General features: G+C 40.4%; 1 protein-coding gene across 6 annotated transcripts in view; it reads left to right on the forward strand.

Moving 5' to 3' along the window:
• Positions 1–11,924, forward strand: part of LOC135484234 (phosphofurin acidic cluster sorting protein 2-like) — a 33,897-nt gene extending 21,973 nt beyond the window's left edge. For 5 of the 6 annotated variants that reach the window (XM_064765517.1, XM_064765520.1, XM_064765518.1 and 2 more), the window contains 11 exons: positions 2,634–2,735; positions 2,915–3,021; positions 3,322–3,476; positions 3,894–4,004; positions 4,211–4,313; positions 4,520–4,562; positions 4,875–4,917; positions 5,228–5,363; positions 5,768–6,138; positions 6,465–6,572; positions 6,948–11,924. In XM_064765517.1, the coding sequence (XP_064621587.1) occupies positions 2,634–2,735; positions 2,915–3,021; positions 3,322–3,476; positions 3,894–4,004; positions 4,211–4,313; positions 4,520–4,562; positions 4,875–4,917; positions 5,228–5,363; positions 5,768–6,138; positions 6,465–6,572; positions 6,948–7,060 (1,392 nt within the window). In that variant the 3' untranslated portion in view covers positions 7,061–11,924. Of the gene's footprint in view, positions 1–127; positions 197–2,633; positions 2,736–2,914; positions 3,022–3,321; positions 3,477–3,893; positions 4,005–4,210; positions 4,314–4,519; positions 4,563–4,874; positions 4,918–5,227; positions 5,364–5,767; positions 6,139–6,464; positions 6,573–6,947 lie in introns of all 6 variants that reach the window. The other variant, XM_064765519.1, reaches the window with a different exon arrangement.
• Positions 11,925–16,069: the final 4,145 nt, after the last annotated feature.

The following is a 16,069-nucleotide window of genomic DNA, read 5'->3' on the forward strand; positions in this document are numbered from 1 at the left end:
GACTGCCCATCTCGTGATCCCAGTATGGTTTGAAATAGGAGGTGTACAATGTACAAACCTGTCCAATGTGATCTTAAAAAGTTAAATGAGGCAAGCGCTGTTATTGTATAATTTGTTGCTTACACAGATTCGAGACTTGGAGATAGGAAAGAACACAGACATGACACATTGGCCTGTCATTTCTATTTTTGATGAGGTATTTATTTTGTAGCTGAACACAGACTCTCACCTCTGAAAATAAGCTTCTTAACATCTACTTGTAATATACATAACAAGCTCACACAGTTAAATCATATCACTGTCTTAAATGGCTAACTACATGTAGTACAGGCTAATTCTATTCTAACTCTCTCATTGATAGTCTGTCGGAGGGGCTCTCTGGCTGATGATCACAGCAAAACTGCGGCTGATATTTTATGAGACAAAATTATTGGTTTACCTTGGGTTCGAACTCAATTGTATGCAATTCACATAAAATATGAGTGATTTGTGGAATTATAGTAGCACAGAGCCCCTTTGTACATCTTGTATACTTTTCCTTGCACAAAAGGAAATTGTCTTCTGTTTTGCTGAGAAATACTACACACTGCACGCTGCCATGGTGAGCACTTGGATTGAACTGTAGGCGGAATTTCTGTATGGTGGTGCTGAGAAAAAAAAACTAAAAATAGACTATGCTGTTGAGCTCTGTACTACAGGCACCTATCAAGTCCAAATATGTGATTTACCAGGCTTGTGGACATTAAGAATTTTCTCATAGTTCAGATATGAGATTAATTTGCTGACACATTTGTAATCCTATCAGTTGAGAAAACTGCCCTCCGGCAGAAGTCCTCAAATTTCTTAAATTCAATTCATAGTTCATTTGAGATGTATAAAATGCTGTACAAAAGAGCTACTTGGAGCACTTCATGTAGAATATTCTAACTAAATGCACTTGTAAATAACACGCAGAAGAACTTCATTTGAGTTCTGAATGTTTCTTCCTTATCCTATATGACTGACCTTTTACATCACCATTTACTTAGGACTGAATGAATCAATATAAAACGGTGTCAAGTTTGCCCATATATGTTGATGATGATGATTATGATCATATTGATGTTGCTAATTAGCAAATTATTGACTGTTATAATGCTTCAATGCCTTGGTGCATTGTTCCATCTATTCCAATCATAGCGAGGGTAGGTTTCCCTGCATGGTTTAGAAACCTATATTCCTTCCCAAACTTCTACTTCATTCTAGACTTCGACATTCGAGACTAATAAACAATATCTCACCCTCAAAATTTTTCAAGAAACTGAAGAAGCAAGAGACTTATCTTTAATTTCATTAACCTTTTTACTTAACCCTGCATGATACAGGGTGACCCAAAATTATTGCAACCAAAATTTGGGCAATAAAGTCGTAAGTGATGATGCAACTACTTTCATTTTCCAGATGGTCCTGAAGAAAAGGGTCGCCAAACAACCCTAAAAAATGTGGGTGCTGTAAAACCTTTTGAACAGAAAAACTGAAATTTCATCAGAACTGTTTTGTTATCTCTTCCACTAGCAGAATCTGAGAGATGAATGTTATAGGATTATTAATTCTAACGGTTGTTAAACATATTTTGGGTTGCAATCGTTTTGAGTCACCCTATACCAGCTTCTGGCAATGGTTTACTAGACTACTAACTAGTGTTAACTTCGTCAGCTCATGGTCTCTTTCTAGATAATGCAATTGACTAGGAACATTATGTCTTGTCTTATCTTAGTGGTGACAGGATCATGGGCAACATAAATGGAGATATATAGGAGATGTCTTTCTGTATGTTACCTGAATTGATACTGTAACTACATGTACATGTAAGCGGAAAAAGGATCCGTTTCATTTTGGAAAGGGACCATGTGCTTCTTTATACCTATATTAATACTTAAATTACATGTAGGTGGATAGTTGTAGTTCTGGTGCTGGGTCATTAATTAATAACTTAATATCAGGATGGCAAATGCATTTTCCTTTTCTTATTATTTTGTGATCACTGTATGAACATGTTAATGTCATTGATTTGTGTCAGTTCGAAAATTTTGTGCACTTTTAAATTTTTCACTGATCACATGCACACTACAACGATCACATCACAACTCATCATATTTTTCTTGACGTTTTTCTTGCCCAGATCTATGTACAGTCATTATAATAATATTATACCATTGAATCACTTATTTAGTGGGGATATTTAAGTTTAAAGCATGAAGTGTAGTCGTATTCCCTAATTCCCCTACCATCCTGTTGTAAGGGTTAGTTTAGTTGATTCACCTGATTTTCCTTGGTTTCAAAAATCTATTTCTTTTGTGAGGAGGTAGTGTTGTATGTAATGTTAATTTTCTGATGAATTAATCAAAGATGTTGTGCTTGACTGTAAAATTAGGCAGAATATGACGTTGCATGTATGGTTATAACATACAAGTTGCCAGTGGAACATGTTACATCTGCTGGTGATGTTTCATATTCTGCTCAATTTTATTTCAAATTAAAATTTTCATCTTTTCGTGCATGTCCTAATCATTGATAGTACATGTATTTGACAATTGGAGGGTTCTTGTCAAATCCATGCCTCAACTATAAATTCATCTTCCTTGCTTTTGCAGCCTCGCAAAGCCCTGCTGGAACAGTTGGCTGCAGTATTAGGCACTGATGAATATCTCCCGGAGTGCTTTATTTTAGTGAACACATCTGATGGACCTGGCCAGGTAGGGGCAACGCCATCGACATGGTTTTTGTGTTTTTCCATATTTTTGGATAAACCAGCTGAATCTAAAAGGACAAAATATTTGGCACATGAAGACCATTGAACCAATGCCCTGTGGGAGTATTCGATGGACTACCTAAACCCAAGAAATTGCTTAAATCACCCCATCTTTTCTTTCAGGCCCTTGCCCTCAAACTACAAGAAGCTCACTACAAAGTCATCTGCACGTGCTCAAAGGCTGATGTAAAGGCCTCCGTCTCTCACTTTGTCTCAAAATTACAGAAGTAGTGAGTATCTAGCGAGCGATCTCCGGTAATGCCCTTCTCGGGCTACACTGCTGGAGCTGGTCATAACAGTAGATGACCTGCCAGTTTATGCCTTATCAGATCTATGGCTATGCTTGCTTGGTGATGATGATGATTTGAAGTTGCTATTCCACAGGCTGTTTCAGTCTCAAGAGATTACACCTCAGTACCAGTACTAGTCATGAAGTTGATACATTTTGATATGCAACAACTCTTTCTTATACCATCAAGCAGTTGTCTTCAACAAACTTCAAATTTGAAGACCGTTCTCTTTCACTTCAGTTGCAACAGCAATAACAAGGCGCCGATTCCTGTTAAGATTGGCATTGCTGGGGGTGATGGCTATGTCAACTCAGTATTACGACCTTATGTGGAACAATTTTCTGCTAAATCTCCTGACTGGCAGAGTTACATCAAATTTTATCTAATACCACTTGGTAAGTAATGCTGATTCCTGTTTCTAGGTTACTTTCTGGCCTTGCTTTCTGGGTTGAACATGTCAAATTGAAGTGTCAGTGCCACTTTTCTGATCTAGTTTAGGGTGTTGTGTTATCACCTACTGGCCAATTGATTTTGGGAATTAGTCCTCAAACTTTTCTTGGACATCTTGGCAGCAGCTGATCTTTTCTCAATGACATTCTTCTGCACTAACTGACTTATATTTTGCAAATATAGAATCTGGTAGACAAAGCTGTGGAAATTGATCAGACAAAAATGTTGTATTCTAGAAAGACTGTGGTCAAGGCTCGGGACAGTCAGTGATCTCGATTAAAGCTCTTGACAATGGAAGGATATCAAAGATCAAAGAGCCAGGCAGCCTCGGGTCAATGATGATGATTTATCTTTGATTTCAGGTGCTAGTTTAATTGGCAAGTACATTGCCAGCATAGACTGTTCATATTGTTCCATATTTGGGGATACTTGGTGGAGAGATACGTTTGACAAGATTGACAATCAGAAATCAGGTAAGCAGGATCAACATTGTGCTGATAATCGCTAGATGATAATTGTTGGTATGGGTATATTTTGCTGATATTGGTACTGGTAGCACCCTGTCTGTGATTTAACTCGTAAAGTTACAAAAATACAATTGTTGAAGAGTGCTTCCGTTTGGTATTCTATCAACAGGAACTAGTATAATTTTATGCATTGGGTGTTGTATTTGTTTCAGATATGTTTGAAGTTGTCAACAGAATCAAGAGATATCTATCGAGTGCTAATAACTTACTACAACTGCCAATAGCCGAAGCCATGGTCACTTACAAGGAAAAAAGGTAGGCTATTTGATTTGCCATATTGTGACCAGGGTCTGGGGTAGACGGTTTGAGACATGTGGATAACTCATTTAGATACAATCACTCATGGCTGGCCATGAATGAGCTTCTTGGTATTGCCTGTCCTACATGAACGTGTAGCTTGCCTCTCTGGTTAAGTCGAGCCTGTGCCTGTAATTGACCACCTATCTCGTGCTCTGTTTCAGTACGGATGAAGAGTCTTCCCAGATTTTCATACCTTTCTTAAATGTAAGTGTTAGTCAGGTTTATGAAGAGACAATTATGGCACATACATGTACCACCAGAATTCACCTCTTGCAACTGATACAGTCCGTCTCAAGATCTAATTAGATGTATACAAGTCTCCCTTGAACCAGGTTCTAAAATTCCAATTACAATCGATCAAAAAACAGCAGTTCGTTTCTTGATAATTTTCTCCCCCGTCTCGCACATCTTTTATCAGTATAAAACTACTTTGGACAATAAATTAGAAGCATTTCCTCTCATGTCCATTTCTGTTCAGTTGTTGCCTTGTTCCTGAGTTCTCATTTTGAATTGCAGGAAGTAAGAATAGGTCCGGCTGATCTCACTCAATCGATGTCAGGTGAGCCTAAAATCAAAATAACTAATTGTTTATATCATTGTGGATTTCTTTTCTCTATGTTTGGGGTCACTTGGCTCAAGATGACACTGATAGTAACGTCATTTGATCTTGCACTGCAATGGCCCAAAATTAGCATAAATGCATTGATTACATTTAAATTTTTCTTAGATAACGTTTTAATAATTATGCAGATAATTTCATTAAGAGTACGAAGTGTAGTTTCTAAAGCTACATGTAGGGTGGCCCCTGTTAGTCAGATTACTTTATTTAGCCTGGTTAGAATTATTTGGAGCTCTTCAATTCTTTGCAGTTGACCTTGATGAACTCTTGCCCTCAGCCACCTTGTCTGGATCGCCTCCATCACAACAAAGCTATATGGAGAAAGTCAGAGATCAGCATACACCGCCAAACTCACCGAGCATCAACAATGTGGTGGCCTCCTGCAGGTAAAGGAAACTTCCACTTGAAGAATTTCATACCAACCTGACATACAGCCACAGGTTTTGTTGCCTGTTTGATGTGGCGGTGTCAAGCTCTTAATCCAAACATTGCCTGGAACATGTAGGTCTCTACATTGATAACTATCTTTCGACTTTGACTAGATTTGAAGCCAAAATTCCTGGTTCCTGGTTCCTTTACCAAGGTATTTTAAATGTTAACCATAGTAGCTTGTGATAGAGTCCACACTCCCCCTCCACAGCGAAAGAAGGATCCAGTAGACCACTAACCTCTATGGGTTCCCAGCCAAAGTGGCACGCAACATCCACTTGATACAAGAGAGGTTGCAGATGATGAAAAGCGGTAGTCGAAAGTCAAAAAGAATTTCACCATAACCAACATCTAATTACAGCCAATCAGGAGGGTCACAACCGTCACCATCAGGAGCTTTCAGCAGTCCTGGGGGTGAATACATGGACCTGCAGCTGGACTACTGGACCATGCTACCGAGATCAGAAACTAGTGAGATTAAAGAGAAACTCAGCAAGAAGGAGAGTACAAAAACAACTGTGAAACAAGAAGGTGCCAAAGTATCAAAGCCAGACAGTGCAAGAGTTACTGTCAAACAGGACAGCTCTAAGAACATTCTGAAATCAGAGAGCACAAAAGCTTCCCTCAAGACAGGCTTCAAGTGTGTACAAGTGTTCCGGTTGCCTCAGATTGGCGAGGGACTATCGGTGTGTATGAGTATGATCGTGGTCGCCAAAGAGAAAAAGGGAAAGAGTAAGTTTGACACTGCTGGCAGTGGCAAGAGTCTTTTGTCTTGTTAATCAAAATCCTTTGAAAGTGGTACTAAACTGTGTTGTTTATAAAATGCTACATGTATGTAGTGTGTTCAGCATTAAACAGTCCTACTAAGAAGGGTGTATGTGTGAGTTCATTGTCTGAACATAATGGGTTTGATACTAGAAATTGAAATACCAGTTGTGATCTTAGGCATGTCAATTTCCTATTTTTGCCTCATCCTTATAAATGAGATGTACATGTAAAAGTAACATTATCTGTTTAGTAACTAGCCAAGGGTCTAATAATGCATTTCTTACTTTCAGTAATGAGAATTGGAAAGAAATCAAAAGAGACTGAATCCAAGAGTCAGATGATAGAATCCATAAATAGATTGATATGTACGTCGAAGAGTCAGACAACCCCTCTCAAAGGTAGGAAAACGCTTCTTGGATCATCTTTTCTTTTGCTCTTAGAAGTTCAGAGTATTAAGAGTCGTTGAACTGGTTAATACCAAAACATTGCTTTTGATTTTTGGCAAGTCACTTAACTTTGAATGCCACGCAAGTAAAATGAGTTATCAAAATGAAAAGCATGAGTTATTTGTTATGGACTCTTCCCAAAGTGGTGCCCTACTTTATAAGTGGCATGCAGTGCTGACAAGAGGGAATGCTTATGTTACCATAAGCCACTTCAAATGGTTTAAGTGCATGGACGAAATTGTCACATGCCCTTTGGCCCAGTGAGCTTTACAGATGTCAGCTCATGTACAACATTTTATGATTAACTTTCCATTCATTGCTTTCCAGTGACCATCGATGGAATTGACTGGGCTGGAGTGAAATTCTTTCAGCTGTCGTCAACGTGGCAAACTCACATTAAACACTTCCCTGTTGCGGTGTTCACGTATACTGAGCCGTAACGCATTGAAGTGTGCATGAACTGTGCTATAGTACGGCAGTGGAATACTGTTCATGTATGCTGAGCCGAAATGACAGTTGTTCGTGTGTACTGAACTGTAGTACAGCAGTGGAGTGATCATTCTGAGCTTTATTGGTTGACAGTTACAGGGTTCTTTTATGCTAAGCCCTACAGACAGAAATGGAGCACAGTTGCAGTGTTAAGGATTACAGTAAGCAGCTTTCAAGTGTGTATTCTGAACCCTGGTATAAATGGAGTGCAGTATTCACGAAAACTAGAGTTGTGCGGCTTGCAATGTTTGCATTTGCTGTGCCATACTGGTTTTCTGTGTTCACAAATTCTGACTAATAATAAAGAGCAGAAAGTTAATACTACTGTGAGCCATGATTACCTGCAGATTTCTTGCATGCTCAACAGTCATGTGCCCTCAAGTGTGCCGATCAGCATGGAGTAAAGTGTCTGTAAATGCTTAACCTTAATGGCGTGCTCTCTTCACATATGCTGAAGCTTAGTTTAGTGCAATGTCTACGTACGTTTCATGAGTCGGGGAGTGCTGTTTCAATCAGTACAGAGTAATTCTACCAAGGTCTTCAGCTCTTTATTTATTGTGGGGAATCGCACTTGTAAAGTCGCGCCCCTGCTTCTGGGAGTCACTCTGATGCTGTAATGTAATTGTTATTATCTATGTTGCCAGCTGCTACAATATCAATGCATTGATCTGTGTGTGAGAATCCAGGAACAATATCAGGTTCATATGAAGAAGATTCACACTGCTGGGTACATTTTCATCATACATTGAACATGACTGAAAAGTGACAATTTGCGGATTCGTTAAAATGCATCTTATCCATTTCACAACTTCAATCAAAAGGGCCACTGTACACTTATTTGCAACTTGGCCTCACTTCATTCATCAGAGATCTAGATAAAAAAATGTGCATCATTCAGCTGCACATTGATTAGCAACTAACAGGCATAAATTGCTAAATGCTGCTTTTGACGTTAGCACACTGAAGATTTGGGGTTGTGCAGCTAAAGGCACACCGAAGATCAATTTGAGGTTGTGCAGCAGATGGGTTAAGTTCAGATACATTGATATTTTTGCAGCAAATTGGGAGGGGGGGGTAACATTCATCGGCTATCGTGTGCTGTGGACTCTAACCTAGTTTCATGTCATTAGTTTTGAAGTCGAGGTAATGTGGTCATTAGTTCGTTGAATTCATGTGTTTTTATCAAGACGATTTTCATCACTTATTTTTGGGGCATGGGCTGATGAAAGAAAATGTGAAGAGATACCATTTATTGTTATATTTATAATTTGTATACTTTTGTAGCCATGTGGCAAGGTTTGTGCCTTAACATTGCCAAGACCGCTTTTCCTCTCTTTGCATTCTCATTACCTTGTTCATCAACCAAATGGTGCTTTTTGAAAGGCCACAGCATACGACAGTTTAACTTGAAATAAAACTGCCAAAGAACCACAAAGTGAAAAGTTTAGAAGTATGCTGTGCATGGTTAATCTATGGACAACATCTTGACATGTAAACTGGTTCAAAGCAAACTGACGATTTCTACCAGGAGAAACCCACTACAAAGGATAACAGTTTTCAGATGTCATCTTGTTCCAAAGTTATCAGACCAGTTGATCCAATTGGTAGCGAGATACCAAGTTGCTTTAAAGACTGCCGCCTCTGCCACCTGATCAAGATTTTGACACATTCTTTATGTTCTTAGTAAAAGTAAGATGGTTCTGAAGAAAGTAAATTGTGCAATATTTTGTGCGCGCTAGGAATTTCAAGTGGACCAACTGATAGGGTTGGTGAAGTGACGTGTGCTGGTCACATTAGTGCTTTCTTGTGATTGTATAATTTATAGTTGAATTTGTATATTTGCAAGTAGGCTTATGTCAATTAATTTATGGATAAATCAGTTAAATCCTGAGATACTTGATTTTCTGATGACACGGTCTTGATATTATGAGAAATGAGTTGCATATTTTTTATTGTCGAGGGGAATAATAATTGTTGAGGGTATTTATCTACACATCATTCTTCAGTTTACCAATGCATCAGTATCGAATACGATTACAATCTGAATGAAAGTGGCTGATTGCCAAATTGCTGTTTTAAGTAGATTTGTGAACCCACATTGAGCTGTTTTTACTGCTCTGAACTGAACTATTAAGACCTCTGTATTTTTGTCTTCTACATTGGTGGAACACCGTGTATGCGTTGCAAATTTGGTATCTCAGGATTGCACATTTTTTCTCGATTTATCCAATAGTTGTGTTGCTGTTTCATCAACACGTGTTTGTTATGTTTTTATTAACCCAAGGGTATACTATTAGTATGTAGTTAAATCTGTTATGAACAGTCCTGGCCTAGGGAAATGGAATTTGCTAGTTACTGAGCTGTTAATGTACAACCGAGTTGTGTAATCGAGATGTTTCTTGTGGACTATACCATGTACCGTATGAAATTCTTGCGTTGATTCAGTTGATTGCATGTTAATTTTACGTTTAGTGATGTATTTACATGTTATCCATCATTTGCTGTAGTTCTTAAAATCTTAAAATCATAAAAGTTTTTGTTTATAAATTGGGTAGAGTCCAGATCCTAGAATCAATTGGATGCAAAAATACTTATTAACTGACAAGGCTCAATAAAAACAAATTCCAAATTCTGATTGTTAATTCAAAAATTTGGTTTGAACCCTGAGCAAATGCCCACTGGTGAGAATGGCAAAACATTTTCATTTGCTAAAAAGATATATTGGTTCCACTATTGACAGAGCAGATTCAGAATTTGTGCTTTTTGTCATACCTATATTCATAAACTAGATGAATTTTCAATAGACTCACTCCCTCTACTCTTATCGTTTATCACCCCGCACCAATAGTTTGTTGATTCAGGCCAAAAGTTTCAGTGTTAACGGTGCTAATATTTGATATTTTTTTGTACAACTTTTTTGAGTTTTTCAGTGAAAAGCTCAGCAAAATAACTTCTCTTTTTAATTCAGTTTGTTTTGTTTGACAATTTGCTTCTCAAAGTCAGTGTCAGTAAAAAAAGCTAGTTATGGTGCATCAAAAATTGTGTTCTAAGATTTTTTTGCTATTTCTTCTGTTGTATATTTTGTCAATTCTGTGGCACCATGTAAGAACCAGATAACCCACTTGAGTCAAATGCACCATTTTCATGATTGTAGATCAATAGGCATCATTAATGATAGGTGTCTCGAGCAGTACAAAGCCTGTGGAAAGAAAAATTGTACTATGATCCCTAAGGTCTACAATGGGTTATCTGGTTCTTTCAGGGTGCCACGGAATTGCTATAAACTGAGGTGCTGACAATGCAAGTAAACAATTCAATGAAGGGCATTTTCAGTTTATGCTCTAAAAGGTAAACTTTCTGACCACACTCTTCTGCCTGGATATAACTGATGGCAAGATCCTATTTTCTGCCAATATGCTTGTCATATAAGGGCCATGAAGTATTTAGAGTATTCCTATCCACCATGATACAGCCTACTCATCACTAGAATACCAATATCTGATAGGTACAAACCCTAGATTCTCCTGCCCATTAGGAAATTACTGTTAGAACATCTATCCTGTTTCCATAATTTTGAACAAATATTTTGTATATTTTTTACATATTATGATATTTTGCTGAGTACCTAGGTCTGATATTCCCGTTGTAAGGTGTGACATGTTCTGCATGATATCAAACATAAGATATCCTGTCGTGTTGTAACGTTAGATATGCTGTTAGTGAATAAGTTATACTGTGCAGTTTTATTAGTAGTATTTACCTAAGCTAAGATAAACTTGAAAAAACCTTAGTCTCTAGAAACCAACCAGAAGTGTAATGGATGTGTATCCAGAAGACAGTTACAAGGAGGCTCAAATGCAGGTTTCCTTAGCCAAAACATTGGTCAGCTTGTTTTGATTCTAATTCAAGCATTGATTCCGTCTTTATTATATCGTTTAATGACTCTTGCTCTGTGCATCATTGCAGTGGTCAAATAAATAACTGAGAAAAGAAAATCGTTAAATGACATGTAATACTAGTTTTGTCACAAATTAGTCATTTGTTTCAGTATTATAATTTTAGAAGGTCTTTATTTCTATATATGTTTGAAAAAGATGTGAGGATTAACAATGCACGCAACTACAAATACCAATACAACATCTGTTCTTGCAGATTAGGATCCCCAGTTCTGCTTTGAATAAACTATTGGTGGACGATGTAGCTGTCCGAACTGAAATGTTTTCAATAATTCGGTGTGGAGCCTCGAGAAATAAGGACATTTTTGATTCCAAACTATGATACATTGATCAGTACTTTGTTGCACCCAAAAGTGCAAATGCAGTAAATTTACCTCACGATAGTGCAATATTGATTCAGTTCCTTCGAATAGTATGCTAAAAACACCTGTTCAGTATTCTTAATTGGTACTTGTAGAGAGAAATGCTATCTATTTGCTGGTATTTGCGAAGATGAGAAGTTTCAATCGATCTTTCGGCAACTTAGATATTTTAAGAAAAGTAGGAGGCAATGGTGCATTGAGCTTTCTTCAAAATTTAAACTTTTTCCAATTCTATTACAAATCTATCCTAATCAAAGGTATAGACTTTTTCCACATTCGGAAGCTTGTAGTAATATAATGATGTAATCCTGTTAGCATTTAAACTGTACAATGTAGGTTTATAATGTGAGGCTGTCGTGGTATAGCTGCATCTATTTTACACTATACATAATCGAATTAATCCTAAAGTCAAAATGTCATTGTATGTATTACTGGATGAGTTATTAGTACACAAAATGGAATGAAACTTCTAGAATAAAACTGCCAGAATTGTTTTATATTTTGGTCTTAGAGTTTTCACTTATGCCAGCATCAATGTCAGAATTGGGCCTGACCTGTGATGATTGTCTTCACCACATCATGGTATGCCAGTTCAAGACTTTGATCAACTGGTCATATACTTAAGGATAGTCACAACCAGTTAAAGACGGTGATCAACCAGTCCTACTGACTGCAGTTCAGTACAAACTGGTTGTACACCAATCTTCATCAGAACTACTTGTTCCTGATGAACAGATAGATCATGAAGGACAATCTCCATCAAACTAACACGGCACAGCCACGCTGGTCCGATATACCCAAGAACGCACTCTACATGATTTGCAATGCAGTGGTCTCGCAGGTGCTGCATGGGACTATTTATTCTTCTACACCAGCCACAAGTCATGAAAGAAATGGGGCGATTCCTCCTGAAAGGCCCCTTGCCTCAGGAGGCAGCACTCGGAGTGGGACCAACCAACCTGGGCAGTAAACCTTGTCCGTAGACTGCAATATTGCAATGCTGCAACACCCAGCTGCAAATTGTAAAAGACAGGGGACTGTTCTTTCTGCAATATCAAGCTGCAAGTCGTGAAGACAGGGATGAAGCATTTCTCCTTTCTGCAATATCAAGCTGCAAGTCGTGAAGACAGGGATGAAGCATTTCTCCTGCTACACCTGCCACGAGGGACCGACTTGTTAAAGACAATGGTCAATTCCTCCTGCTACACCTTCCTCCTGTTATACATGGCGTAGATTGTGAAAGACGGGGGACCATCCTCCAGCTACATGAACCACAATATGTGAAAGCATTATCCCTCCTGCTACAGAGTCATGTAACATGTTGTGCTACATCATCCACAAGTTCCAGAAACTAATTCCACATACTACACTCAGCCACTGGTTGTGAAAGACAACGAATTGTTTCTCCCGCTGCACCCTGCCTTCCGCAGGGTTTGAAAGACAGACTTTCCCTCCTGCTACGCCCCCACGGGTAGCGAAAGACAGGTGGCCTATTTCTGAAAGACACTAGACTACTCCTCCTGCTACACCAGCCGCAAGTTGAGGAAGACCGGGGACTTACACTTTCTACCACATTATATAGGCCACAGGCTGTGAAAGACAAGGAGTTGTTCCCAAATCAGCCAAAGGTTAGACAAGGGACTATTTTTCCTGCTGCTGCATGAACCACAATTTTTGAAAGCCACGAGACTATTCCTCCAGCTACACACGCAGCAAGTTATTCTTCTGCTACACATGACGCAGGTCGTGAAAGACAGAGGATTAATACTCCCTTCCTAACCAGCCACCGGTTGTGAGAGACGAGGAGTTGTTCCTCCTTCTACATAAGCCAAAGGTCATACAAGGCACTATTCTCCTGCTGCATGAACCACAAGTTGTGAAAGCCAGGAGACTATTCCTCCTGTTACACCAGCAGCAGGTTTGGAAAGAAGGGTCCATTCCTTATGCTACATGTATCACTGGTTGTGAAAGACAGGGGACTATTCTTTATACTGCTATATGAGCCACAGGTACTAGCGATCATTCCTCCAGTTTACATAACCCACCCGTTGCTGTTTCTGCCGCTACGCCCAGCCGGCTTCTCCTCCTGCTACACCATCAGTATGTACATGTTGTGGACGACAAGGGACTTTGCCGCCTTCTTTACCCACAGAAAGTTGTGAAAGAAAATGGGCTGTTCTTCCCACTACACCAACCGCAAGTTTTGGAAAGACAGGAGCTATTCCTCCGGCTTCGCCAGCCAAAAGTTGTGAAAGACCGGGGACTTATACTTCCAGCTACGCCATCGACAGATTGTGAAAGACAAGGAGTTGTTCATCTTTCTAGACAAGCCACAGGTTAGGCAAGGGACTATCCTCCTGCAGCATGAACCAAAAGCTGTGAAAGCCAGGTGACTACTCCTCCTGCTAAACCAGTAGCAGGTTATTCCTGATGATGCACAAGCAACAGATTGTGACAGACAGGGGACTATTCGTACTACTATATTATGTACAAATTCCAGGGACCATTCCTCCTGCTACACCAGCCACCGGTTGTGAAAGACAAGGAATTTGCAGATTGGTGTTGCATTGAAATGTAGCAGTCTGTGGAAGAGATTTACTGTCAGTTGGTCCAGCTTTGAGCGCCGGTTTGCTGAGGCAATCGGTGTTTCAGGAGAAAGCGTCCTATGCCTTTCACAACTTGTTGCTGGTTTAGCAAAAGGAATAGTCCGATGCAGCACCTGCGAGTTGTTTCTACCGCTAAACCGGCTAGCCGCAGGGTTTGAAAGACTATTCCCCCTTCACCAGCTATAGGTTGTGAGAGACAGGGTACCAAGTTGTGAAAGACGGGGGCCATTCCGCACGACAAGAGACTATGCCGCTTGCTATTACACCAGCAGCATTATGTTGTGGAATCAAGGGACTATGCCTCCTTCTGCATCAGGCTTTTGTAGTGGTGAAAGACTGGAGACGAATTGTGAAAGACAGAGGATTACTCCTCCTGCTACACCAGCAGTATGTAAAGTTGTGGACGACAAGGGACTTTGCCACATGTTACACCCGCAGAATGTTGTGAAAGACAATGGACTGTTCTTTCCACTGCACCAATCGCAGGTTTTGGAAAGACAGGAGCTATTCCTCCTGCAACACATGCCACAGACTGTGAAAGGCAGGCACCTCCAGCTTCACCAGCTACAAGTGGTGAAAGACTGAAGACCGATTGTGGAAGACAGAGGACTGCTCCTCCTGCTACACCAGCAGCGTGTACATGTTGTGAACGACAAGGGACTTTGCCGCCTGCTACACCCGCAGATTGTTGTGAAAGACAATGGGCTGTTCTTTCCACTACACCAACCGCAAATTTTGGAAAGACAGGAGCTATTCCTCCTGCAACACATGCCACAGACTGTGAAAGGCAGGCACCTCCAGCTTCACCAGCTACAAGTGGTGAAAGACTGAAGACCGATTGTGGAAGTCAGAGGACTACTCCTCCTGCTACACCAGCAGCGTGTACATGTTGTGAACGACAAGGGACTTTGCCGCCTGCTGCACCAGCAGATTGTTGTGAAAGACAATGGGCTGTTCTTTCCACTACACCAACCGCAGGTTTTGGAAAGACAGGAGTTATTCCTCCTGCAACACATGCCACAGACTGTGAAAGGCAGGGGACTATTCTTCCTACTTCATGAGCCACAAGCTCTAAAACCAGGGACCAGTAATACTCCTGCGTGGATTATTCCTCCTGCTACACCAAGCTGAAGGTTGTGAAAGACACGGGACTACTCCGCCTGCTACACCAGTCACCGATTGCGAAAGACAAGGAATTGTTTCTGCCGCTACACCCGGTCGGTCGCAAGTTGTGAACGGCAGGAGTCCGATTTTTGAAAGACAAAGGTCTATTCCTCCGGCATTGCCAGCTACAAGTTGTGAACGACCGGGGACATATACTTCCAGCTACGCCATCGACAGATTGTGAAAGACAAGGAGTTGTTCCTCTTTCTGGACTAGCCACTTGTTACGCAGGGGACTATCTTCCTGCAGCATGAACCAAAAGCTGTGAAAGCCAGGTGACTTCTCCTCCTGCTTAACCAGTAGCAGGTTATTCCTCCTGATGCACGTGTCATAGATTGAGACAGACAGGGGACTATTCGTACTATTTATGTACAAATTCCAGGGACTATTCCTCCTGCTACACCAGCCACCGGTTGTGAAAGACAAGGAATTTGCAGATTGGTGTTGCATTGCAATATCGCAGTCTGTGGACGAGATTTACTGTCAGTTAGTCCAGCTTTGAGCGCCGGTTTGCTGAGGCAATCGGTGTTTCAGGAGAAAGCGTCCTATGCCTTTCACAACTTGTTGCTGGTACAGCAAAAGGAATAGTCCGATGCAGCACCTGCGAGTTGTTTCTACCGCTATAACCGGCTAGCTGCAGGGTTTGAAAGACTATTCCCCCTTCACCAGCTATAGGTTGTGAGAGACAGGGTACCAAGTTGTGAAAGACGGAGGGCCGTTCCTGCTTCACCAGCAGCGTGTACATGTTGTGAACGACAAGGGACTATGCCGCCTGTGCCGCAGCATATGTTGTGGAATCAAGGGACTGGAGACCGATTGTGGAAGTCAGAGGACTACTCCTCCTGCTACACCAGCAGCGCGTACATGTTGTG

The sequence above is a fragment of the Lineus longissimus genome, chromosome 3 (genome assembly GCF_910592395.1).
Source record: "Lineus longissimus chromosome 3, tnLinLong1.2, whole genome shotgun sequence".
In the NCBI taxonomy this organism is placed as follows: Eukaryota; Metazoa; Nemertea; class Pilidiophora; order Heteronemertea; family Lineidae; genus Lineus; species Lineus longissimus.